Source organism: Equus quagga, chromosome 15, assembly GCF_021613505.1.
Source record: "Equus quagga isolate Etosha38 chromosome 15, UCLA_HA_Equagga_1.0, whole genome shotgun sequence".
NCBI classification, from domain to species: Eukaryota; Metazoa; Chordata; class Mammalia; order Perissodactyla; family Equidae; genus Equus; species Equus quagga.
Window position 1 is genome coordinate 47,489,635 of NC_060281.1, and position 25,830 is coordinate 47,515,464.

The 25,830-nt window shown below is 40.1% G+C and overlaps 1 protein-coding gene across 1 annotated transcript; it reads right to left on the reverse strand.

The window, feature by feature from the left end:
- Nucleotides 1–149: 149 nt before the first annotated feature.
- STMND1 (stathmin domain containing 1) lies at nt 150–25,815 on the reverse strand. The gene is made up of 5 exons (XM_046638739.1): nt 25,567–25,815; nt 15,585–15,765; nt 11,243–11,394; nt 4,659–4,790; nt 150–3,970 (listed from the first exon to the last, which is right to left on the reverse strand). Exons 1-5 carry the CDS (start codon nt 25,645–25,647, stop codon nt 3,686–3,688), a joined length of 831 nt encoding a protein of 276 aa, XP_046494695.1. The 5' UTR covers nt 25,648–25,815; the 3' UTR covers nt 150–3,685.
- Nucleotides 25,816–25,830: the final 15 nt, after the last annotated feature.

The following is a 25,830-nucleotide window of genomic DNA, read 5'->3' on the forward strand; positions in this document are numbered from 1 at the left end:
CCCAGGTAATTTTTGCATATGTTTTTCAGTGTTTCCTGTTACATATTACTTATGTAATTAAAAAAAATAACAAAGAGGCAGCTATTGTTTTTAAAAAGCAAATACAAGTGACACAGAGAGACCATAACTGTTGTCTCCCATAGTTTATTTTAAAATAATGCCCTTTATTGACCTGCCCGAGACGTAAATTCTACCGTCTTACAAGAAGGCACTATGTACACAGGTTATATGGGCACCAAAGTGATCTATCCACTGACACGCCGTAGCATTGCACATCTTTAGAATGCAGTATTTACCATATAATTACTCCTTTAAATACCAGCTATTTACTGATAATGGAATAACAAACACAGAAATAAGCACAGTCAGAAATTACTGGTAGTCGCTATAGCAACACTCTGATAAATTCTATTTTTGTCCCCCGATACAAAATTACTTTTACTGACATAAGAATCTTACGTGTATTACTTTAAATATATGTGAAATATTTAAAAATACACCTTTTAAATAGCATTTTAAGTATGTTATCCATAATGTTTTTCCCCCCAAAAAACTAGACAATTTACTAGATGTCAAAGTATCTTTAGACAGAGAAAGGTCATCTTTCACAAGAAATGTGTACAGACATTTTTAAGTTGACCCCAATTAAAATGATTATAGAGATGTTTACTTAATCTTGTCTTCCTGGTTCATAACTTCCTGAAGGTTGTGATTTGATTTTAGTTCAAATACCCTGGTGGTTGTTCAAAACTTTTATGTTTTAAGAATGGACAAACCAATTATGTTATTTCAATACATAAAATTAACATGATCCCAGAGGCTCTATTTTAGAAATCTCAATCTTTCTTTTCCATTACTCTTCAGTATAATCTATCCTAAAAAAAAAAAAAAAGGAAAGATGATCATGGAAAAAAGTCGCATTTATATTTGAAGTTAAAAAAAAAAAAAGTGTTTCAGGGAAGGGGTCAACACTGGAGGCAGAGCAGGTTCAAACCCATGCTCTATCGCGGGTGAAGCTGGCGGCTCTGAGAAGGTGGGATGTGCCTGGAGTCTCTGAGCCTCCGTTTCCTCATCCCTAAACCCTTAGATAGTTTTGTGAGCAGTAATCTAGAGTTTTAGAGCAGTTCCGGGTATCTAGGTGGGCCACATTTTCATCTTTTCTCTTCTCATCCTGCGAAAGTGGATGGTCTCACTAAGAAAATACACAGCTACAACCACAGAAACTGATTGGGTTGGTGGTTACCATAGGGGAAGGGGGGAGGGGGGAGGGGGAAAGAGGTGACTAGGTACACGTGTGGTGATGGACGGCAATTAGTCTTTGGGTAGTGAACATGCTGTAATCTACACAGAAATCAGAATATAATGATGCACACCTGAAATTTATATAATGTTATAAACCAGTGTTACCGCAATAAAAAAAAAAAAGAAAGAAAATACACAGCTTGTCATTTAGAGGGCGTTAGTCCTTGGCATGTTTAACTCTATATATGCAGAGAGGTTTTCAAGCCAGGGTATCAATGATAATGTTCACATCTATACTGTATATATTCTAACTCTACAGAGTTAGCCGCCATACAGCATAGGCAAGAGCATAAGATTTCAAGAGAAAAGATTATTTGGGTATTTAGCAAATTTGAGGATTTAACTTACAAGATACTATAAATTTGCATTGAATGTATTTTTAGGTACTTAAATTTTATTTGTCGAGATCTGAATGACACCCCAATCCCTTCCTAAATGTCCTAATACAATCAATTTAGGTACTCGAATATTTTATAAGATTGGCACGTGCTACCACAAGCTTATCCTCACAGGGACAGATGAAAACAGCATGCTGCTCACATGGGATTTTACAGAAATAATATTCTATAAATATTAGAGTGTATTCTAGTTTACACAGTACTTTTAAATGCATTATTTCATTTGGTACAACTGCGTGAAGGTCGCTGTCCCAAATTGACATATAAGGTAATGCAGACACAGAGAGACTGCAGGACTTTCTAGGTCACGCTGTAAGCAGTAGACTCTGATTCTTACAGGTTTGGGTTCTGGAATGAGTTTTGAAAAAGTCCCCCTCCACCACCACCACCGTACCTCACTGGTTGCAGGAGTCCTCAGTCCTACAGGCTATAGGAACACAAGCCGCCATTTGCAACATCCCGAAGGGGATGTGTAAACAGGAGGTGCCGAGTGGTCCGCAACTCAAATCATCACCACTCCCAGCCACTGGTTCCCAGGAAAACAAACCATCTCCTGGGGCTGTCCTCCTACTTCTGGAAGATGTACGAGTATATTGATACAGCCATGAAAGAAATAGTTACACAGCACTTATTATGAGCCATTCACTTTCCAAGGTACTTTGACTGAGGTACACCCATGCTCAAGACAGACCCGTCCTCTGACCTGTCAGAACTGAAATATCTAGTGGTGAAAACGGAAATGTTTCAAGCAATTCCTACAGAAGGGGGTAAGCACAAAGATGAGCAGCAGTGCAGGGCCAAAAGGCAACTATGAGAGAGGAGCACCAGCCCAGACCAGGAGGCTTGGAGGAAGTAGTGTCTGAGTGCAGACATAAACAAGAAGGCATTAGTCAAGTAAAGTCACGAAAAGGGGAGAGAGGAAGGAGGGAAGAGCATGTGCAAAGACCCAGAGGCTAGGAAAAGTGTGCCAAGTTTGAGGAACTGGAAGCTCAGCATGAGTGAATTGTGAAAGCTGAGATCCTTTCCAGTCACAAAAAGGAGTCCGGACTTTATCTTGACCATAAGTTGGGGCCAAGAAAGAGTTTTAAGCAGAAGACTGACTATTGTATAAATATGGAGAAGATTACTGTAAGTTGAAAGATGGTAGAATGGTCTAAACTAGACAGCGACAGGGGAGAAGTATGAAAATGGATACAAGAGAGCCTTAGAATGTACGCTTATAGGACTTGATAGTTGATTGGATGTGGGTGGTGAGGGAGAGAGAAGAAGCAAAGTATAATTCCACCAAGAGGAGGGCCAGCAAACTCCTCAATTAGTGCCCGCAGGGAAGGCAGGCGCTTCTGTTAAGGCTTCCTCTCAGCTTCCCCACCCCCCACACCTCCTCCCTCCCCGAGCCCCAACAGAAGCTTTTCTCTTTTCATATGAAGAAAACTCCATATTCTACTTAATTCTGTGAATTGGATATTGCTTCCTTAACCTATATATATAATATATAATTCAACCAGCTTCCAGATATTGCTTTGATCCTTCACAATACAAAGAGAATAATTAAAAAAAAACATACAGCATAAGAAGCAAACAGATCATTAAAATACTTAATACAAATCCATACATTTTTGTCTTAAAGCACCCTCAGAGGGTGGACATAGGGAAGAGGCAGGAACGAAAAAGAAGGATTTCATTTGGCACAAACACATTAATGTAAGCTGGAAGGACTCACAAATTATAGACATCTTCACAATATTTGAAGCCACACTCGAGGAGAATGCCAACTATATAATAGCGAAACCAGTCAAATCTTCCCTTTTTTAGCTAGCACAGCCATTTAATTTACTCAACTAACCTCCCACCCATGGAGCTCACACAATCACTCCTAAACTCAGTGGGGTGAGCTCAGGCAGTCAAAGAAAAACATGAGACACACTACAAATGTCACAACTGGGGAGAATGGATGCCTGTTCACGAAACTCATATAAGATAGCTCATTAGAATACGTCATCCGCTTGGTTGTAGGACATGTCTGACTCCACGACCCCAATCCCTTCATAATCGTAGTTTCTATCACTTGAGCTTGCATCACTCTTACTCTTCTTCCTCTTCAGTGGCTTTCCTTCTTGCAGGTCAGATGGTTCAAACACAGCAGAACTCCCAGGGGTAAGCTGTTTGGTAAATGGAACCTTGGCCCTACCCGATTCAGCTGAAGCTGAATGACTGGCTGGGGGCAAAAGTCGGTCACTCCGTAGCCTTTTCCTTAATTCTTCTTCTTTAGTCTGAAAAGCAGTATTAAAGAATGAAAAAGAGCCCAAATAACACTTCCAACTTCTCACTAAGATTGCCTGTCATTAACATGTATGGCTTCTCTATTTCCTTATTCGGTCACAACAAACACAGGTTGAGGAATGACTGTTGAAGAAGACAGACACTCTCCCCGCCCTCATGGAGTTTATACTCTAGTCCTTGCTCTCTGAAGGGCCAAGCAGAGGGATGGAAACGAAGGCTGTCAGATCAAAGCTGCCGAGGCTGGTTCCTGGGAGAACGGTTGACACAGGGTTATGGGGACCACGTGTGCAAATGCTGTGGTTCTTGTCTGATGCTCTGCTCAGCCTCCTCTCAACTCCCATCCTCCACCCCACACCTCTTCCCAACCCGAGCCCCAACTGAAGCTTTTCTTTTTTCATATAAAGAAAACTCCATGCTTTACTGAATTCTGAGAATTGGGTATTGCTTCCTTAGGCTATATGGATGAAACTAATTCAGCCAACTTCAAGATATTGTTTCATTTCTTCACCACACAAAGAGAATTTTAAAAAATTAAACATACAGCATAAGAAGCATACAGATCATTAAAATATTTAATACAAATCCGTGCAATTTGTCTAAAAGCTGCTGATATGAAAAGCTGACTCCTTGTGAGTTCCTTTCAGACGGCAGACATGCCTCGTGCGAGAGCTCCGGTACCTTCCTGCACTCCTCCACCACTGGCATCTTCTCTTCCATGTCCTTCACTGGGAAATCTTTTACTTCCTTTTTGATCTCGAGTTTTTCCAGCCTGGCTGGGGGCTTTCTCAGCGACTTCTCAGTTGCGTTCACCTGGAGGAGGACACTTTTTAAAATGGAGAAACAAATGTATTCCCTGGCAGAGGAGAAAGGGGAGAGGCAGAATAAACACAGTTTAAAGTGTAAACCCTAAAAGTCTAAACTTTCCAGGGGCAAGTTTAAAAAACAACAATGCGCAGGATGGCCCTGTGACCCAGAGTGGTTGGGTTGGCGCACTCTGCTGCGGCGACCCAGTGTTTCGTCAGTTCGAATCCTGGGTGCGGACATGGCACCACTCATCTGGCCATGCTGAGGCGGCATCCCACATGCCACAACTAGAAGGACCCACAACTAAGAATATACAACTGTGTCCCGGGGGGGTTTGGAGAGTAAAAGGAAAAAAATAAAATCTTTAAAACAAAACAAAACAAAAACAACAAAAAAACCCCAACAATGCGAAAGCTGGTAATGACAGAACTAATTCCTGAAGATCTATTTCCTAGTAAAAACAGAATTAATTCCTAAAGAAAAAAACCTATTAGATGCCTAGAAAAAAAAAAACAAGCTATTACCAAAAAAACACAAAAGAATGCAACAATGTCCTGAAACCGGCAGAAGACTCATGAGAAGGAAAAAAACCTTGAGAACAAATACAAGAGGGAAAAAGGTGGCGAACGAGCGACAAATTTGTAGTTCAAGGTAAAGAGTTAAACCCAACAATTTTATAATATTCCACAAGCTACAGATGACTTTCATTTGAGATCGCCATTAGTTTTTAGTACTTTTGGTCTCGTGGAAGAAAGAATTAACAATTACTCATGCAGCAACTCTGTGCTGGGCTTTGCAAATGTTTTCATGACAGTAGAAAAAACCCACACTGTTTCATATAATTGCCTACCCTTTACACAGTTCAAAGCAGTATTAACTGCTTTCTGATTATAATTTCTAATTATAGAAAAAGTAAAATTGTTGCAAAGGGTTTATAAAGAAAGTTTTAATTTGCATGTCTTTCTTTTTAAAAATTAGGGTTTTTTTGGTAATATACATTGGCTGTGAAAAATTTAAATGATATATAAATAATCTCCTAATGATCTGTTTAACCACCTGGCCCTTAGTCCCACTCAGCATGAACCATTTTCAAGAGTTTGGTGAGTGTCTTTCCAGAATTCTCTATGCACATATATTTCTATACATATATATGTGCAGTACATCTATGATGTTCAACCAAACATAAATGGGATTATACTGTATATACTGCTCTGTAATTTGCTTTCTTCACTTAATTTAATATGGACATCTTTCTAGGGCAGTGTATATAGATTTATTTCAACTGGGGAAGGTCTTAATCAGCTTCAAGGCTTCATTATCAAATGAACTGAATATTGTTCTAGAAAATTTCTCCAAAGACTTTTAAAGACAGAGGAGCTATTGAGATCCATTGTGATGTCTAAAAGACTGTCTCTTCATACTACAGTACTGCAGGTACTGAGAGTATAAATCAAACGAAGCAATGCAGTTTAGCACAGCGCAAAAAGGCACCAGAGCTAGTCTCCGCCAGACCCGGGTTTGAATCCTGGCTCAGCCACGGTGTGGCTCTGCGTGAGTTCTTAAACTCTGGAGGCCTTGTTTTCCTTATATGTAACATAGGTTTAACAATACTTCTTTCACAGGATTGTTTAAAGAAAAAGAGAGGACGTACATACATAGCAGCCACTCAGTACATGGTAATTACTTTTCATTCAGTGAAAGCAGTGACTTTATTCAGTGACAGCACACAGAATTATAACCAACATACACTATTTGTCATGAAGGGGAGAGATGAGAGTCAGATCTCGAGGCCAGCAGGCGGGTGGCTTCCACCCCGGGTCTACCACTAATATCACCATGTGACCTGAGACAAGGCCCCTCTTCACTGCGGAGGCAGTTTCCTCAAATGCAAAAGTCGTGAGGGGACTGAGGACTGCTAAGGTTCCTTCCTGCTTTAAGGTCTAATTCTTAAAAAGTCTTTGAAAGGGAAAACATTGATTGAAGTTTTGGCTCAGTTAGAGCCATCAGACAGTGTTACGCGGCAAGAAGTTGTTCACTACATGAAAACTGTGGGATGTTTGTCAAAGCAACTTCCCCTCCCCCATCACTGCATTATTTTTATGACAATTGGCTCTCTGGTTTCCTGCTGGCACAAGCCATCTGCTGAAAAGAGGGACATACTTGCTATGGTGGCTCAATTAGAGATACTGTGAAATTAGAATGAAAAGCATTTTTTAGGGAAGTTCACTCATAGAGGGCTAAAAGAAAACGAAATGGTAATTCAAGATCCAGTAAAGAAAGGCTCAGTTAGGCTTTCACAAAGAACTCTGAACCCTGGCTAAAATGATGAGATCAGCAGTTCTGAGAGAACTTGGGATTTCCGGTTTGGGTGGACTCTTCCTCTGGCTTCATCTCAAAGCAATGCCTATGACATGATGAACTTTCTCCCCCTTGCGGAAGTTAATCCTACCTGTGTAGCCCTCATCCTTTCTTGAGTCTGACATTTTAAAAAAAGCATTGAAGATCTGAGGAAAGACATTGTATTGTTTACCACTGGATTTTATGAAGTCAGGATTTACCAACTGCTGCCACTTAAAAATGGTAACAATGATCACATTATACTTAGAGAGGTGCTACCCACAGAAACTCAAAAAAGAAAAAACATCAACTTTAAGACCTATAGAAGTTACTAGTTCAATTATATTCTTTAAGGACACCATCAAAGCACTGCCATGCCCAAAGATGCTGTGATAAGATTTGGGTCTTGTTTCTAGCCAACCCAACTTGCATACATTACTTCTTGCATCCACTGCATATTCCTCAGAGCTTTTCCTAATTAACTATTGACCAACAGATGAACCTACCTTGGCTATGCTCCCTTACCAGAGTCTTGCATAGAATAGGCCAAAGCTTCTCACAAGACATGTGCCATTCCTGCTCTGTCACTGTTAGACCTCCTGGGGAAGGTCACTCTGGGTGTTAACTGGCATTATTTAATCTTTCCAGTCAACTTCCTCCTCCTTAAACAACTCCCCATGAGGTTCAACAAATAATGTTAGAGACTCTGATGCAATGTGAATAAACTCCTTAACTACACTAAAGGTTACCAAGTACAGAAGTCACCTGGAGAAGGAAATAAACTTTGACCAGAGACAGGAGGAGTCAGCAGAGAATTCAGAGTCTTATGTAGGGAGACCCAGACACAGTAAGAGGCAGGGAGAAATGAGTTTGGGATAAAAGACACCTAAAGTAGGTAATATTTATGTGGATAAATGAGAGACAATCACATCTCCCTAAAGAGATCTATACCAATCCATACACATATTTACATGTGTACATAAAACCAATGCACGCTTATAATACAGCCACTTAAGTCTCATTAGAATGTTTTAAAATACACTGAAAAACTCACTTAGTCTGATATTTAGCTTCTTAATATTATATTTCTTACATATCATTATAATTCTTTCTGAGTGAGCATAACATCTATGTTATGAACAGTATGATTATGCTTCAAAGCAGGTTACCCTGAGGGCACTACAGAATTGCTGTAGTACTGGCCAACAAGCAAATGATAAACGTCAAGAAAAAAGATGAAGGGGGGCCCTATGGTGGACACAGATACCGCCATGGACCTTTAGGGAGAGTAGCTCACAGGAGAGTCCCCTGATTGAGAAGATGAATGAAAGACCTCCACTTTTCAGCATCCTTTATTATATTTCACTCTAAAAGATAACTGAATTAAAGATAACAGCCTGGTTGAGAAGGAGACAGATCTGCGTCTAAAATTCTCTTGTATTTAAGCATACTATTGGCCTACATAAGAAGTCTTGTTTTAAAGTGTTCTCACATTTATTATTCTATTTTTCCCGAAAATATTTTATTTAAAAGATTTTTTTGTACGAATGAAGAAATAGCATTTACATGCCTGATTGAATTCATCACACTGTAATAACTGCTGACACTAGCATTCCTTTTTTGACCATCCCTTTTTTATTTCCCTTGACTCTCTGGTTTGTTTTTTATCCAATTTTATCATCTGGGTTTTTTTCTAAAAAAAATATTATTAAGTATTAATAGTTTAAAGTATTAACTATCTAATAATATTTCCATTGTTCATATGGTTCCCCTTTCAGTCCTTCAATATTCATTCTCAACTTTTCACATTGGCCTCGTAACCTTTCCCAAAATATGCAAGACATCTGGTGTCTGACACACTTATGTTCTCCATCTGAATCGAAGACTCTACCTGTGACACTAAGAATTATATCTCCTTCATTTCCATATGCTTCCTGGGTGTAATCTTAGTCTTATACCTGAAAATGTTAGATTTTTGAGAATATTTTAGAATTCTCTTTCACAATGAAGGGGGATTTCTATTTCAAAGCATTAACCCTTTTTGAGGGCTTTGCATACATGTTTGTTGAAACTTCAGGGCGTGGTTCTCAGCCTGGGCTGCCCACTGGAATCACTCGGGAGCTTTCAAAAGCACTATAGCCGGGGCCCACCCCCAGCCACTGGTGCCAGGTGGGCCTGGGCACTGGGATTTTTGAAACCTTCCTAGGTGATTCAAATGTGCAGCAGGTTAAGGACCGCTGCACCAAGCAATGAAACACACAGCTGTGTGGTACTGCTCCAGCCTGTTGCAAGTCTGGCTGATGTTAGGACATCTTGGCCCAATTCCAAAGCAATAAGAAAAACGGAAAAGAAGAGAACTGTGTTATTCTTCCTACCTCTGCAGCCCTGTCACATTTAAATCCTTTTGAGAACACTCCAACTATGCTCCTGACAACCATTTCATTTCTATATAATATGAACAGTCTTCATCTTTGGTTCACTTAATGATGTTATTGAAAGCCAAGCCCATAGTTTTCATTTTTTTAATAGATATGTTTCTTTCATGATGTAGCTTATGTTAGTTAACCTTGCCTGTGCCCTTGCAAGGTCTGAGTCTGAACCCGCTCATCTCTGGTGTTTGAATCACTGAGAAATGTTTTAATGCTATTCCCATTGGTGTTAGCATCAAGGTTCTATAGCATTTCCCTTAAGGAGGCATCGTTTAGCTACTGAGTGTTTCCACAGTCTTTTCTGGAGGAGATTGCTCTCCTGTCTTTTTCTTTTGACACATCTTTTTTTTCTGACCCCTAGAGACTCACCTACAGCCAGGAAAAAATCTCTCTTCTCCTTTCCCTTATTAAAGAACCATCCTTCTTCCCGTGCTTTCAAATAACATAAGCTACTCCAAAATGCCTTGTATCCTGACAGCATTGTACAGTTGTAAATTGTCATTATATTGGCATTATCTTTTCCATTATATAATCCACCTTTACCTTCCCTTTTCTCCCACACCTTCTTATTATTGGCAGCCTGATAATATCATTCATAAGGTTTAGCAATCTCCTCTCTTTTCCCCAAATACTTTCTGCAGGACTTATTTTCTTTCTTCAAAAGAAAATGCCACTTTGGCTTTTATTCATGAGTTCTCAGGATTTCCTACACACAGAGAAGGAAATTACTTTTATTCAACACTAAGTGACCGGGTTTAGGTGGCAAACTTGATTTCAGTAACGAATCATTTTATTCCCCATTGACCGTTTTCTCTGCAACATAGGGTTCCACTGAGGAGCCTTTGATGTAATTTCTGGTCTCTATTTCCACCATTTCTGTTTCTTTATTTTCTTTTCAAATCATTTTTCCTTAAGCTTCTTTTGTTTCCTATCTCTTCTTTTCATCTTCTTTCTTTTCTCTATCCTTTAGGACTACTGGTGCTTCCTGGGAGCACTGGTTTAAAAAACAAACAAACAAGAAAACAAAACAAAACAACGACAAAAAACCCACTATCCTTTTCACAGGTTTACACAGAACTTACTGAAAAATTAGGAACTCAAGACTTTGGCCACAACCATTTAAAATCAGAATAAAAATACTGCTCACACTAAAGAGAAACAATGAGAGATTAGCCAAGATGAATCAACAAAGAAAAATAAGAGTATAACAATTTCTATTATTGCATTCATTTCCTCATGTTTGACCATAGGGTGTGAATATAAATGTATAAGCTTATTGGTTTCAGCTTTGGCATTTAGGCCTATTTTCTTATTGAAGAAGTCAGAGTTTAGTTTTAGACTCACAATGCCCAGTACATAGGCAATGCTTAATAAAAATTGCTGAAAGAACGAAGGCATGTTATTCAATGGGACTTACTGTGTTTCATATTTGGGAAAACCCAAGATACGTTTTATTGGGTTCATTAATTGTTAATGATTAGGGCAAATCATTAATGATTAGGGCAATTCCTGAATCCATAGAGAAGGATGGTGTGCAGAGGGGTGAGGGAATTTATGGGAGAAAAAACTGGCTTACATAAATGCTATAATCTGTATTGTGACTCTAAAATGTGCCTGCTGGAAACAATAACTCATGATCACATTCTATTGCTATTTTTAGCTATAAGATAATGTTAATTACAAATTACTTGCCATGACATCATAGGATTCTCCGTTTCTAAACACTCTGCTGTGGCTTTGTATTATTCCTTGAACAATTAATTCCTCCAGGATGTCTGACGACTTTTGTCGCTCTCCACTCTCTAGGGGTTGGGGTCTGTGGATTAATCCATTGGTCACTAGGGCTTCCAAAGGAAAGGAAAAAAGAAAGCAAAATTTAAGCATGAAGATTTTATCCATCAAATGCTGAATGGATGCTTATAAATTATGCTAGTTAATTAAATCTTAGTTTCAACGCTCTTACCTAAATATCCGTGTCTATTATAAATCTTCAAATCCTTTGAAGTTTAAAGTCTTAATGTTCTTACAGAGGGTACACATTACACAGCAACATAATATACTGTTTACTTAGCAGGTCTCATATTAACATAACAAAAAGTCTTTCATGTGCTTCTGTTCTACTTTTTTTGTTGTAACAACACTTATACGCTCGGGTATGACTACACGGCTTCCCTGCACTAATTACGAAGCTAAACCACCGCTAAGAATGAGATACCCTTGTGGTGACTCTGATGAGTTGCAGTTTGGTTTCTATGCTTTGTATACAAAAGATAAACAGCGTGATGTTGCCAAGAGACTTCTCATTCTGCAACCTTGAGTTCACAATTACGCCACCTGCTAAATCTCCATAAGTAAAAGTAAGAGTTTTTGAAAAGAGTCTTTGAACAAAATCAGAACTAGAGTCCACTGAGAGCACCTACATTTTTATTAGTGATTCTAAAAATGAGCACCGAAAGTTTATGGGTTTATGATAAACAGTCTATTACAAGCTGCACTAATGAGACACTTCTCATTACACATCACCCAATTATATAAATAAGCAAAGAAGCAGTTGTTTTTACCTCTTCACATTATAAAATAAAGGTGCAATATGGAGTCCTCAGAAATGAGCTGTCTTTTATTTTGTAACATTAAGGAAGTCCTGATAGTAACCAAATCCATGCCATTTAGAGGATGGGGGCTTTCTGGGAAAATGTCTAACCGCACTGGTTAACAAGACAGTTGTCATGAATTTGTAGAGAGAAGACAGAAAACACACACACACACACACACACACACTGACCAGAAGTCTCTCACTTCAGGATATTGCCCCTCCTCTTATGAGATTTCTCTAACTGACCACTGCAAGTGCCTCCAACAAGTTCCCTACCATTTCATTATCTTTCTAGTACTGTTTCTTCTACCCATGGACGTGTGTGAAACAGAGCTAAAACTCCTTTGAAAGCACTCTATGCAGATTTTGGTACAGAGTCATAAAACATGTCTTCCAGGTAAAATAGAAACTTGAAACAACAGAGAAAAATTGAATACAGATGTTAAAGGTGACTCCTCTTCAGGGGAATTAGAATAAGTTTTTGTTAGAAGGTGGGCTTCTCTGGAGGGTCAAAATAATAACAATTTCTATTTATTGAGCACTTAAGTACCTGGTACTATCTTAAGTACTTTATATACTTTATAACATGTAGTTCAAACATAAACTGTCTGAGAAAGCTATCATTACCCCTATTTTATAAATAAACAAACTATATGAGAGAGGCTAATTAACTTGCTCAAGGTAACACGGTTAGGAAGTGAATTAACTAGGATTTGAATCTAAATCTATTTGACCTTAGCACCTATGTTCATCACCACCTCACTGTCCTCCTTCCCAAATATGTCATGTAAACAGCTCCCATGGGTCATGGTCCACTTCTCTCTTTGGATGTTTCTAAAAAGAGTGTCATCGTTGACATCTGTCACTAACATAATAAAATTATTTTAACCATTTCGATCCATCTTTTTCTGAGTCCACCAAAGTATTTGGCTTGACATTTACGGTAGCTGACCTATGAAGAAATCCCTGGACTATATCAGTCATTTCAACTAATTTTCACGATTCATTGGGACATTGAAGACTATTGGGTGAATGTTTAAAAATAACATTGTAGTTCTTTCTGATTATAAAAGTAATACATGGTTATCATGGTAAACTTGGAAAATATAAAAAAGAGTAAAAAAGAAAATAAAAATATCCATATTCTTACCATTCAGAGATTACTATTGTTAATATATAAAATTTTTTTTTATAAATTTGACATCATACTGAACACACAGTTTTGTTTCCTATGTAGTGAGTATTTATATTAGCATTTTCTCATACCATTAGAAATTTTTCATAAGCAAAAATGTAAAAAGTGAAGTCATATAAGAAAACATGGGTGAATTCGTCTTTAACCCTGATGTACGGAAAGGCTTTCTAACTATGAATCAAAATCCAGATTCAATAAAAGAAAATATTGATCAATTTTACTACATTAAAAAAAATCTTTTGCAAGGCAAAAAAAAACCCCACAATATAAGTCAAACATAGAAATCACATCCCTCCTGATTTGTTGTACTAAGAAGGATACAATATCATTTTTGGGATTCTTGCTAGAAATGTACAACCTGAACCTAATCATGAGGAAACATCAGACAAACCCAAATTGAGGAACATTCTACAAAATAAATGGCCTATATCTCCAAATATATCAAGGTTATAAAAGACAAAGAAAAGCCAAGGGATTGTTCCAGACTAAAGGAGACTAAAGCCACATGACAACTAAATTAAACATGTGATTCTGGATTAGATCTTGAAGCAGAAATTAATTTATAAAGGATATTTGCGGGACCATTGACTAAATTGGAATGTGGTCTGTAGAGGGATAATAGTACTCCATCAGTGGTAATTTCCTGATTTTGCTCCTTGTAGGGTGGGGGATTTTGCAGACTGTCCTTGTTTTTAGGAAATTCATACTGATGTATTGAGGAGTAAAGTATCATTATGTCTGTGACTCACTCTCAGAAAAAACACACTGGGGAGAGGGAGAGAGGGGAGGGAGGGAGGAAGGGAAAGGGAGAACGATGGTGCCAATGTGGCACAATGTTAACATTTGGGGAATCTGGGTGAAAGAATATAGGCATTCTTGGTTTTTTGCAACTTTTCTTATCTGAAACTATTCAAAATAAGGTTTTTTTTTTTTTAAAGAAATACTTGGAAAATGTTAATGTGAAGCTTGAAATGTTTAGCAGATATACTCTGTAGATGAGAGAAGCAGGGATGCAGAAAGGAGGAAGCTAAGGCCTGGGAGATAGAGGAGAAACCAGGCAGAGAACAAGCACAGAGCTCGGGCACTAGTTCTTAATCCTTCCATGGTAAGATCTTTTCTGAAAACTAATTTACACCACATTTTGAAAACATCTGACTTGGTAGTTCACTCCCTCCCAAGCTGCTCTCTCTCAGCTCGACCCTGCTTACCTGTGGCCCCCCTCACACTGCTGTCCCGCAGGCAGGACTGACTGTCCCAGGGCACAGACACAGGTCCCTGCCACCTGACAATCTGTAGACTGTTGACACCATGGATACTGAGCATTCGTGTTGCAGTCTTGGAGGGATTTTCATCAACAGAATTATCAGAGAGGAAAAATACCTGTGCTGGCCCAACACAGAGAGATGGAGGGGCCATCCCTGCGCTGCGTCCCCTACCTCCGACCTCATTCTCAGAGGTCACGTCTACACCAGATCAGAAGCACAAGACCAGGGTGAATGTGAAGTTTGTGATAACTTGAGGGTGCCGCAAGAGTCCACAAAAAGGAATCTCACCTATTAACTCACCTACTTTCCAATTCTAACTTGTACCAGGGCAGAGACTGCAGGGGCGAGGGGTGAAACGAAAGCCTTCCCTCCAAATAAACTGTGTTCTTGCCCTCGAAGTCTGTTAAGTTCAATGGTTTCAACGGTGGATGGAATATAAATAAGAGCTCTTAAGTTAACCTCGGGTAACTCAAGTAAAGTGAAAACATGCACAGGAAAAACCAGAACTACTTTCCGAAGAGCACACCAGGCCATAACTACTTCTTTCACGTTTTTGAAAGATTCTTTGATTGTGTTTTTGCTGATACTTCAGAGGGAGAGAGACAGGGGAAATAGTTTGATGTAGGTTTTATTTATTTTTTTCAAACACAGAACTCGCCCTTGGAAAGATGTTAACATAGGAGAGGTTGAAAGGAATGTTCCAAGGGCCCGTTCCCAACCACCGATAAGGGCTCTTAGTTTAAAAAAAAAAAAAAGAGACGGTTTTAATTACTTCATTGACAAGAAGATTAATGGTTAGTATTATTTACTCACACAGCAAAGGCCTAAGGCTGAATCCTAACGTCTTAGAGATAGGCATCTTGCCATTTAGAGCCCTGCCCGGCCTACAAAGCTGTGAGAAAATGGTCCCCAGACACACATTATAGAACGTATTCAGGGAAACAGTATTTTATGGAGAGCAACATGAATGGGGATTGTTACCTGAATTTACTCTTCTGTTTCTTTCACTAGGAGACAGAGAACTTTCTAGAATGGTTCCGGGTAAGCTTCCCAACTGGGCCTGTTTTTCCAGGCCTTTAGGGCTGCCCACAGTTTCCTTGGGCAGCGCAGCTTCAATTTGGGGTCTGCCATCCTCCCCGGAATGAGCCACAGCGACATCAGCCTGTGAAAAGGGAATGGCTTTGTGAGACAAGGTTTCTTAGAAAATGAAAACAGCGTCGCAGGGTCTGCTTTGTGAATATTTTAGCCAACTAGTACCTGTGGCAGGCTGAATAGTACACAGCAACCTGTCAGTGTTAGCTTATGTGGCCAAGGGGACTTCACAGATGTGATTAAATTAAGGACCCTTGAGATGGCAAGATTATACTGGACTAGCGAGGTGGGCTCGAAATGTAATCACAGGTGTCCTTATATGTGGGGGGCAGGGGGAGATTTGACTACAGAAAAGGAGACGGTGACGTGATGTGAGAAGCAGAGACACATCTGAAGATGCTACAGTACTAGCAGTGAAGATGGAAGCGAGTACCAGCACAGGAAGAGAAAGGCCGCCAGCCCAGAAATGTAAGGAATGCAGCTCTAGAAGCTGGACAAAGTGAGGAAAAGAACTCTCTCCTCAGAGCTTCTGAAAGGAGCCAGGCCTGCCAATACCTTGACTTTAGTCCCAGTGGAGCTGATTTTGGACTTCTGACTTCCAAGCTGTGAGAGAATAAAGCTGTGTTGTTATAAGCCACTAAATTTATGTTAATTTGTGATAGCGGCAATAGAAAATTAATATAGTATCTAATACGAACCCACCAGGTATAAGCTTTATGGTGAGCACTCTGGAGGATACCAAGACGAACAAGTTTAATCATCAAATGTGAAAAGTAAAGATACTGCAATGTAAAAAGCTTTTTTGAATGAAACTACCTTTATTGTTTTTGCTGATTAAGAAAGTAATACAGACTCATAAAAATAATTAACTAAAACAGAAGGAAGTTAAGGTGATCAGCTTTATGTGTCAACTGAGATAGGCTATCATAGCCAGTTATTCCATCAAACACTATTCTAGGTTTTGCTGTGAAGGTATTTGGTAGATGTGGTGAACATCTACAATCAGTTGACTTGAAGTAAAGGAAATTATCCTTGATAATCTGGGTGGGCCTCATCCAATCAGTTGAAGGCTTTAAGAGAACTGAGATCTCCCTGAGGAAGAAGGAATACTGTCTGTGGACTGCAGCTTTGGCTCAAGCCTACTCTTTCTGACCATCTACTCTATTGTATGGATTTTGGGCTTGCCTAGCCAGCCCCCGTAATTACATAAGCCAATTCTTTGTAATACATCTATCTATCTACCTCTCTCTCTATCTGTCTAGCCAGCCATCCATCATACTGCCTCTGTTCCTTTGGTAGAACCTGAATGATACAGAAATACAGTAGAAAATCAGAAGTACCTTTCCCTAGACAAAAGCATTATTAACGTTAGTATGTCACTACCCAGATGTGTTTGCTCATATAAATATAAGCTTTAAAAATAAATTGGAATTGGCCAATCAGCACATTAAAAGATGTTCAATATCATTAGTCATTAGGGAGATGCAAATCAAAACCACAATGAGATACCAGTTCACATCCACCAGGACGACTATAACGAAAAAGACACATAATAAGAAGTGTGGGCTGGGATGTGCAGAAATTGGAACCCTAATACAGTGCCGTGGGAATGTAAAATGGTGCAGCCACTTTGGAAAAGTGTTTGAGACTTCCTGAACAAGTTAAACACAGAGTTACCATATGACCCAAAATTGCGCTCCTAGGTATATACCCAAGCAAAATGAAAACAAACATTCGCACAAAAACTTGTACACAAATGTTTGTAATTATTATTTGTCACATCAAAAAAGTGGAAACAACCCAAACGTCCATCAACTGATGAATGGATAAATAAAATGTGGTACATATCCACAAAGGAATATTATTTGGTAATAAAAAGAAATGAAATACTGATACGTATTGCAACATAGATGACATTTGAAAACAGTATGCTAAGTGAAAGAAGCCTGACACGAAGATCACTCTGTTTATATGAAATGTTTGGAATAAGCAAATTGATAGAAACAGAGTGTAGATTTAGTGATTGCTTAGGAAATGGGGGTTGGCTGCTAATGAGTGGTGGCTTCTTTTGGGGGGGGTAAAAATGTTCTAAATTAGATTGTGTTGATGATTGTGAGTGCATATTTTAAATGGGTGAATTGTATGATATGTGGATTATATTTCAATACAGCTGCTTAAAGAATAAAATAAATCAGGTTATACGTTAAATGATATGTTGTATTTCTGTAGCCTGTTTTTTCCATTAACAACATATCAGAGACATTTTCCTATGGCAATATACGTGTGTCTACCTCATTCTATTTAACCGTGGGGAGTAGTCTTTATTTGACAATTGCATTGTAGCTTATTATGTAACTGTACCACAATTTACTTAATAACTGTACCACAATTTACTTAACTAGCTCCTACTGAAGGACATCTAGGTTGTTTCTGACTTTTCTATAATAAACAGTGCTGGCATAATATTAGTCCATATACATGAGTGTGACCCCACCCAATCAATCCATGAAAATAAATTCCCAGTTGTGGACGTGCTGGCTCAAAGAATATGCACATTTTATATTAATATGTGTTTCCAGAGGACCCTCCGTAAATCGTGCACTGACTTACAATCCCACCTTCTCCTTCTAAGGATGTCTATTTCTTCATAGGACAATTCCATTGCTCGTAACAGGTCAAAATACAGTGTAAAAAGGAACTATATGTGATTTAGTAAACCACTGACTTCAAAACGCTGGTCCACGTCAAATTTTTCACAGTTCCACAGCAAAAGAAGAAAAATAAGAAAAAATGCAATGACTTTTTTACAAAACTAAATTAATTCAATTTAAAGAACTGTCATTTAGAGCCAGCCCTGATGGCCTAGTGGTTAAAGTTTGGTGTGCTCTGCTTCAGTGGCCCTGGTTTGTTTCCCGGGCGCAGAACCATACCACTCGTCTGTCAGTAGCCGTGCTGTGGCAGTGGCTCACATAGAAGAACTACAAGGACCTACGACTAGAATATACAACTATGTACTGAGGTTTTAGGGAGGAAAAAAAAAATGGAAGATTAGTAACAGATGTTAGCTCAGGGCAAATCTTTTAAAAAAAAAACTGTCATTTATTTTGAGAGGAAGCATATTTTAAATACTACTATGTTCAAGAAAAGTCTTCTCATATTCCCTCTAACTACCATGTCTCCTCTCTCCCAGGGCTGGCCCTTCTTTCATTGCTGGGTTGCAACTTTCCTACTTCTTGTTCAATGGAAGCCAAGGCTTCTGGCAGATGTTATCAGCCAATCTCTTCTCCAACTAAGACACACTTGTCAGAGGAAGACTTCTCAGTGTCTCTGGAAGAGGCAAGAATATATGCATCTTCTACAGAGTACTGTCTTCTGGCTCTTCTTATATCTATTCATTTCACTTTTTTGACCCAAGGGGTGCTCTTGTTCTCCCATGAGTCTTCAAAGGCCCTCAGGACTCCACCCTCCAACTCCCACTCTTTGCAGCACAGCCCTGTTTACTGATACAGGTTCGCATCTGGTTGAGGGTAGAAAAAGGTGTGAAAGAGGAGATCCTTGAACTGGGTCTGGATGAATGAGCTTCCAGTGAACAAGGAGCAAAGGTCATTCTAGTCAGAGGACAAAGTGCACACAAAGATGGGGTATGAAACACTATTGTGTCCATGAACTTGAATTATTCCAGTGATGGAGGCAGAAAGTGGTGGGTACTGAGGTGAAAAAAGGAAGTCTTTTGCAACAAGTAAAGGAGTTTGATTTTATTTTGAATACAACAGGAATATTTTGTAGGATTTTTCTACACAGAAGTAAAATAAAATGATCAGGTGTGTTTTTAGAAAGATCACTCTTGGGTTTGTGCAAATGGCGGAAGTTGAGGAAGGAAGGGACAGAACAGGGTGGCCAGTGACAATCATTGCAATTGTCTAAGTGAGATTTGACTAAACAGGAACTAGGACAGTGGTAGTAAAAATGGGGGAAAGAGGCTGGGCCAGAAATATCAGAAAGGTAGATAACAGAGCCCTCAGAGCTTCAGTTCAAAGGAGGGAGAGCCCTCTGGTTCTACATTATGACTGTAGAAACTAAATAGAAAACGTTCTGTTTAGGAAAACTGAATACAAAATAGGACACTGGCATGAAACTCTTAGTACTCTCACAATGACAATCATACAAATTTTAAAAATCTAAGCACATGGACCACTTTCTGGAAGCACACCAAAGGTGGAAGTCCCTCAGAGGCTAAGTAGGAATCGCAATAGCTAGATTACAGTGGCCGCCTCACCCCCATCAGAACACCAGCTAGGTTCTCATAATTCAATTAGGGATTCTGGCATGTTTGCAGGGAGACTACATAGCTCCTTCTCATCGTGCTTACATAACACGATCCCTCCAGCAAAACCAACGTCGGTTCATCGTGCTGACGGTTAATGAGTTCTGTGGCTCAGAACTACATGGGAAAATATGAAAAATCACCCACCTGAACAAACAATCAATCAAACAAACAAAATAGCAAACAAAAACTCAATGGATCTGAAATACCAATCAGCACAAGGAGAAAGCCTGAGAGCAACGATGTGCGTTGCTCTTTTTCTCTCCATCTGTCTGTCTTTATAGATACATTTACTCTCCGTGCAGGCCCTTAATAGTACAGCAGACCCAGGAAAAGAGTCCTTACATATAACATATTACGTGTTATACTATTCTATAATAATAATCATCCTATATTAGACATATCAGACATATGTCATAAATATATTTTGTTGTGGTGGTTACATGTAACAAAGGAAAAGAGACCTGGCCTGGTGCTTACTTTTAGGGGCTCCGAGTTCAAACTGAAGGTAAAAATCACATTATGCATTCTCTCCCCGCTTCCCAAATAAAGTATTCAAAGCAGTGATAGTAAGATAGGTATTTTCACAAGTCCATTTTGTTTCACGGATCCATCATTTTTTGAACCTAGTGAAGCACTGAGTTACATGCAGGGACTCACTTTGTCATTTAACGTTTCCCACTGGAGATTCGGAAAAATCTAACTGATTTAACAACAACAACAATAAACAAAATGCCCACATTGGAACTGAGAGCGAATGTGGATATTTTCAGTCTGAAAGGTAGCTTTTCACAAAGATATTCTGTCAACTACAAGGAAGAATAGGTTTAAATACCACAACTCTGAATGATTTCCCAATTGTTTCATCAAAGCCACTAATCCAGGCCTTAGCAAGGATCTTTACCCATTCATGCTTATTTAGATGCAGTCTGCCTTCAAACTCTGTGAGTGACCAACACTTAAACTGTAGCAGATGAAATGCAATCTTTCAGCATAAAATAACATATACAGCCTTCAGTTTCCGCAGCAGAAATTTAAGGATTTTCTCTTTTGAAAACTAAGAATGTCTTTCAAATATCTTATCTATGTGGACCACATTCTGGAAATTTTAACCCAATTTCATAATCTAGACTTGAGGATAGTCATAGTTCAAAGACCAGAGATATTTACAAATTAATTAGATCTATGCCTCTTGGGGATATGGCAAAACAGTTTTCTTGTTTTATCTGTGCATGCCAAGTTTACATTTTCACACCTATAAAAAGTCTGTCTGCAGTGGTACTGGGGGAGGGAGCAGGCAGCTGGGTGGAACTTTTCATTTTTTCCCTGAGATGAAGTTGTAGCAGAAGTACAGATTCAGTGTGTTTCTACATTCTGTATCAATTTGATTTTATACTTTATTGTCTTGGGGATAAAATTTTACCAATTTTAGACAGAATTGAAAAGCTGTGAATTCCAAGCTAACAGCGATGCATGGGAATTATCAGCATTGCAAAAATGGTATGACTTTTAACTATAGATAGGGTTTTGTGGGGTTTTTTTGTGTTTTGTTTTTTGGTCTGGAGGTATTATATGTTGTGTTCCAAAGCTTTTGAGAAACAAATCTGTCAAACAGCTTGGAGGGAGTCATTTGCCAAGGCTCCCTGGAGCTGAACGCTTCTTAAATCAAATTATTGGCAGATGTGTTTTATAAATATATGTCTGTAGACATATAGGAAGAATTTGTTCTTCAAAATTTGATTTTTAAATTTTACTTCTAATGAATGTAATAATAAATAGCAACCTTCCAAAAAGCACTTAGAAATATGATCTTTTAAACATCAGACTTGAAGAAGTAATTTAGGAGGCTGGCCCAGTGGTGTAGTGGTTAAGTTTGCACATTCTGCTTCGGCGGCCTGGGGTTCACTGGTTCGGATCCCGAGAGCGGACCTAGCACTGCTTATCAAGCCATGCTGTGGCAGGCGTCCCACATATAAAATAGAGGAACATGGACACAGATGTTAGCGCAGGGCCAATCTTCCTCAAAAAAACACAAAGAAGTAATTTAGTCCTTTTTGCTGATGATAAACAGGAATTTTCAAAGTTTAGGGAAAAACTGTGAAGGATACTTAGAGATCATTTATTCCAATCTAGTCTCTCCCCTTTTATAACAGGCAAGAAACTTTGAGTTAACCATATAGAAGAAGACCATTTCTCCAACTAAGAAAAGTTTCCCATTTTTTTCTTATTATGCATTATTTTATTACAGTGTCTTTTCTGCCACTTTAGACTAAGGCAGAAGTGAAGGGAAAGTCTGTAGGCAGATCTCAAGAAGTTTGATTTAGAATATATTAAAGTTGTGCTGCTAAGAAACATGAATATGCCAGCAAACACGTTCATTTCGTTTTAAAGACGCTGCTGAACTGCTAAACTCTCAGCCCAGTGCATTTATGAAGGTAGCGAAAGCAGTACTGTTTGATAGTTTGAGAGTGTTTAATTAACAATCATATCTTTCCCAGATGAGATTTCCAAGGTCAAGTGCTGGGGAGGGGAAGGAGATGTATATGCGTGAGTTGACTCTACTTTCAGGTTATTTTAATACTGAATTTCCTCCATGTTGAATGCCATTAGTTCAGTTATGCGACTAGGAGGCAAGAAGACGCTGAGGAATCAGAGGAGCTGGGAGGGACGGCATGCAGACACTCAAGAAATGTTAGTTAGTGCCTGGTCTGCATCAGGGACTACAGTAAGCACTGGAGATACAAAGACACAAAACAGTTCCCGTCCTCAAGAAGGTAACAGCTCAGGATGGGAGGCAAACATGGAAACAACAGAAAGTTTTGAAATACGATGGGAGAAGGGGTAAGGTCGACACTGCCAGCTTGGCGGCAGTAGCAGGGAGGAAGGAGGGTGTCAGGAAGAGCGGTCCTGAAAGATGAGGACATGCTTGCCGGTGGCTCAAGACGGTGGAGAAGGAAAGGTCTGAAAGGAGAGGAAACAGCAGGGCCGAAGGCCTGGCGATAGAAACAGCATGGGATGGGGAACAACAAGTCGCTGGGTTTGACTAGAATACGAGTGTGGGGAGAGAGGAAACTGGAGAATTTGACAGAAGTCAGCTTGAGGATGGCTATTGAGGCGCGCTGAAGATTTAGAATTTTATCTTACATAAATAACCGTAATAATAACAATTGTAATAACTAATATTAAGCACTCATTCTATGCCAGGCATTGGCATGAGCATTTTACGTGAATGGAATTCATTGAATCCTCATGATAACTCTATAAAATAACTGTTATTATTATTACCCTCATTTTACAGATAAGGAAACTGAGACACAGAGATATTAAATAACTTGACCAAAGTTACACAACCAAGAAACAGTGAACCCAGAAATCAAATGGAGGTAGCCACACTCTTTACTGCTGGTTTGTGTGGCTACCTAATGAGTTGGAAACTTTTTTTCAGCAGAGTGACATAATCAGATTTTATCTGAGGACGATCACTCTGCAGGTCATGTGGAAGGTTGGAGTTGGAGGGGAGGTGGGGGTGGGCAATGGAGAAAGGGTCTAGAGAGACCAGCTGGACCTGTCTAAAAATCCAAGGGCGAGGCAACGACCATTTTACCCAGAACATTCAGGAAGAAACCAGAAACCCTCCCAGCCTGGGGGAGGCTGGCCTAGAGGGACTCAGAGTACTTCTCATCCAGAGAGGATTGCTTTTAGCACTTCTTCCTTCTCTAATAAGTAAAAGAATTATTTTCAGTAATAACCATGAAATGGAACAAATGATAACAGTCAGAAGAGAAACAAATAGTGAAAATTTTCTTCTATTGAAATCTTATATGTCATCATGCTAGTAAAACAAATAAAAACTAAAATAAAGATTTTGTGGAAAAAAGAGTGAGGCACAATGGATAGTTTAAATCACACTAATATACTTTTTGGAAAAAGGGAGTAAAAATGTATTCATACATATTAGTCCAAAGCAACACTGAGTGATAACAAAGATGACCACATTGTTGCCAAGAAGCTCATAAATCTAGGAGGGACAGGGAGCTTTACACAGACATTGACCACGTGATAAGGGAGCATCACAGCGACAGTGTTCGGGCTCAGTACTGAAGGATGAGTAGGAAAGCATCACAAACAGGGAACGGGGCTCAGGGAGGGCATTCTGGAAAAAGGGAAGAGTGTGTGGAAAGGTATAGATTGTGATGAAGCCTGGAAAAACCACACTGCAAGTCTTGCTTTGGCAGATCCAAGAGTCCACGAGTAAGAGGGACTGGAGAGGAGAGGATGACCTTAGAGAGACTGGAGGGACCAAATGTAAGGGGTTTTGCACACCCCTCAGAATCATTTCTTAGGGAGACAGTGGCAGTGTGGGAGGTAGATGGGTCAGGGTGGCACCAGGGGAGGCAGAAAAACCTAGTAAGAAGGAATAGGGCCCTGAACACAGACAGTGGCATTTGGGATGGACAGCAGAAAGTGTTAAGATGGGTGGGCATCTGGGCACAGGCTTTCCCCAGGGCACAGGTACTAAGCCTGGGTCTCAGCCTTTACTAGCCTCTGGTTTGCTTTTCGATGTCCTCCGAGAGCCCAGCAGCTGTGCCCCACACATAGTAGGTTCTGTAACTGACACCAAATAGTGTCTTGGACATTGCCTGCTGAGAGAAAGTGGGTGTTCTTTAGCCAGTACTTCCAAAGATGCCTTTTAGGAAGGGTGACCACAAATCCTGGTTTGCTGTGGACAGTATGGGCTTAAATTAGATGTCTGGGTAAATTTACTAATAGGGCTCCCTTTCATTTTTAAAAGTATCCTGCTTTTGATGATAATTTACATGGTAACATAATCTCTTGGTAACTCCTCTTGAAGGGAGCCTTGTGGTCTCCTAGTTCTGTTTGTGGAGTCTTGATGGTGGTGAAGATGGGAAGAAATCATGGACCTCATTTCTGCCTGGACCAATCCATCCCTCTATGCTCCACCCTGGAAAAAATTCCCCTTCATGTCTCCAGAATAATTACGGGGTGGAACCTTGAGGGAGAATGGAAAGAGTGTGGGAATGAGACTTGAAAATTAGATTCTATCTCCAGCTCTGCCCCTAAACAAAGTATGGGGCCTCAGACAAGCTGTCCACCCCTTTGGGCCTTAGAGTCCTCATGTGGGAAGCAAGAAGACTCAGCCAGACCGCTTCTAAGATCTCTTCCAGCTCTAAGTAATTTCCAAAGGGCCCACTTTCCGGAAGCCAGTAATATATGGCAGCTCCCAGGAACTCCCACCCTCTCGAGAATCACCACCAACCCCAGCTCCGCGCAGAACGCCCCGCTCTTCTCATTCTTCCTGCCTCTGGCCCTTCGCAGGCTCCTGAAACACAAAACGCTCTCAAAGCTAGTCCTACAGCAGCAGGAGTCCCGGTTCAGACAGCAGTTAAACACCGGCTGAATAAATTTGCTCCCACCCCACTGCTCATCCACTAGGCGGGCTGTGAGCCCCAGGGGACCTGCTCCAGCCCACGCCGGTCGCCCCCAAGGCTTTATGCCTGTTTGTCCGTTTCTGTTTGTTTGTTTTACCTTGACTCCCTCTTCCCAACCCTTCTTGGGCGCTGGGACGCGTCTCGCCTCTTCAGCAGGCTGGGAAGGTCCGCAGCCCATGCTGCGCGCCGCGCGCTTCTCCCCGGGCCCGGCTTCACCGCGCGCCCCTGCGAGCGCTCCCTGCCGCGCCCCTGCGCCGGGCGCCCGCAGTCCAGCGCCCCCGCGCCCCGCACGCCCGTGCCCTCCGGCCTCTCCCACCGCCCGCGCTGAAAGGCTCGGCAGGAGGCGCTCGGTACCTGGGCA

What these genes read in the sequence shown, in the direction of transcription:
- STMND1 (XM_046638739.1), bottom strand. Translation starts at nt 25,647, where the DNA reads ATGGGCTGCGGACCTTCCCAGCCTGCTGAAGAGGCGAGACGCGTCCCA. An exon ending in AAACAGAAGAGTAAATTCAG is followed by an intron (nt 11,395 to 15,584) that starts GTAACAATCCCC and finishes TTCCTTTGGAAG; the next exon opens with CCCTAGTGACCAATGGATTA. An exon ending in TGGTGGAGGAGTGCAGGAAG is followed by an intron (nt 3,971 to 4,658) that starts GTACCGGAGCTC and finishes ACTGCTTTTCAG; the next exon opens with ACTAAAGAAGAAGAATTAAG.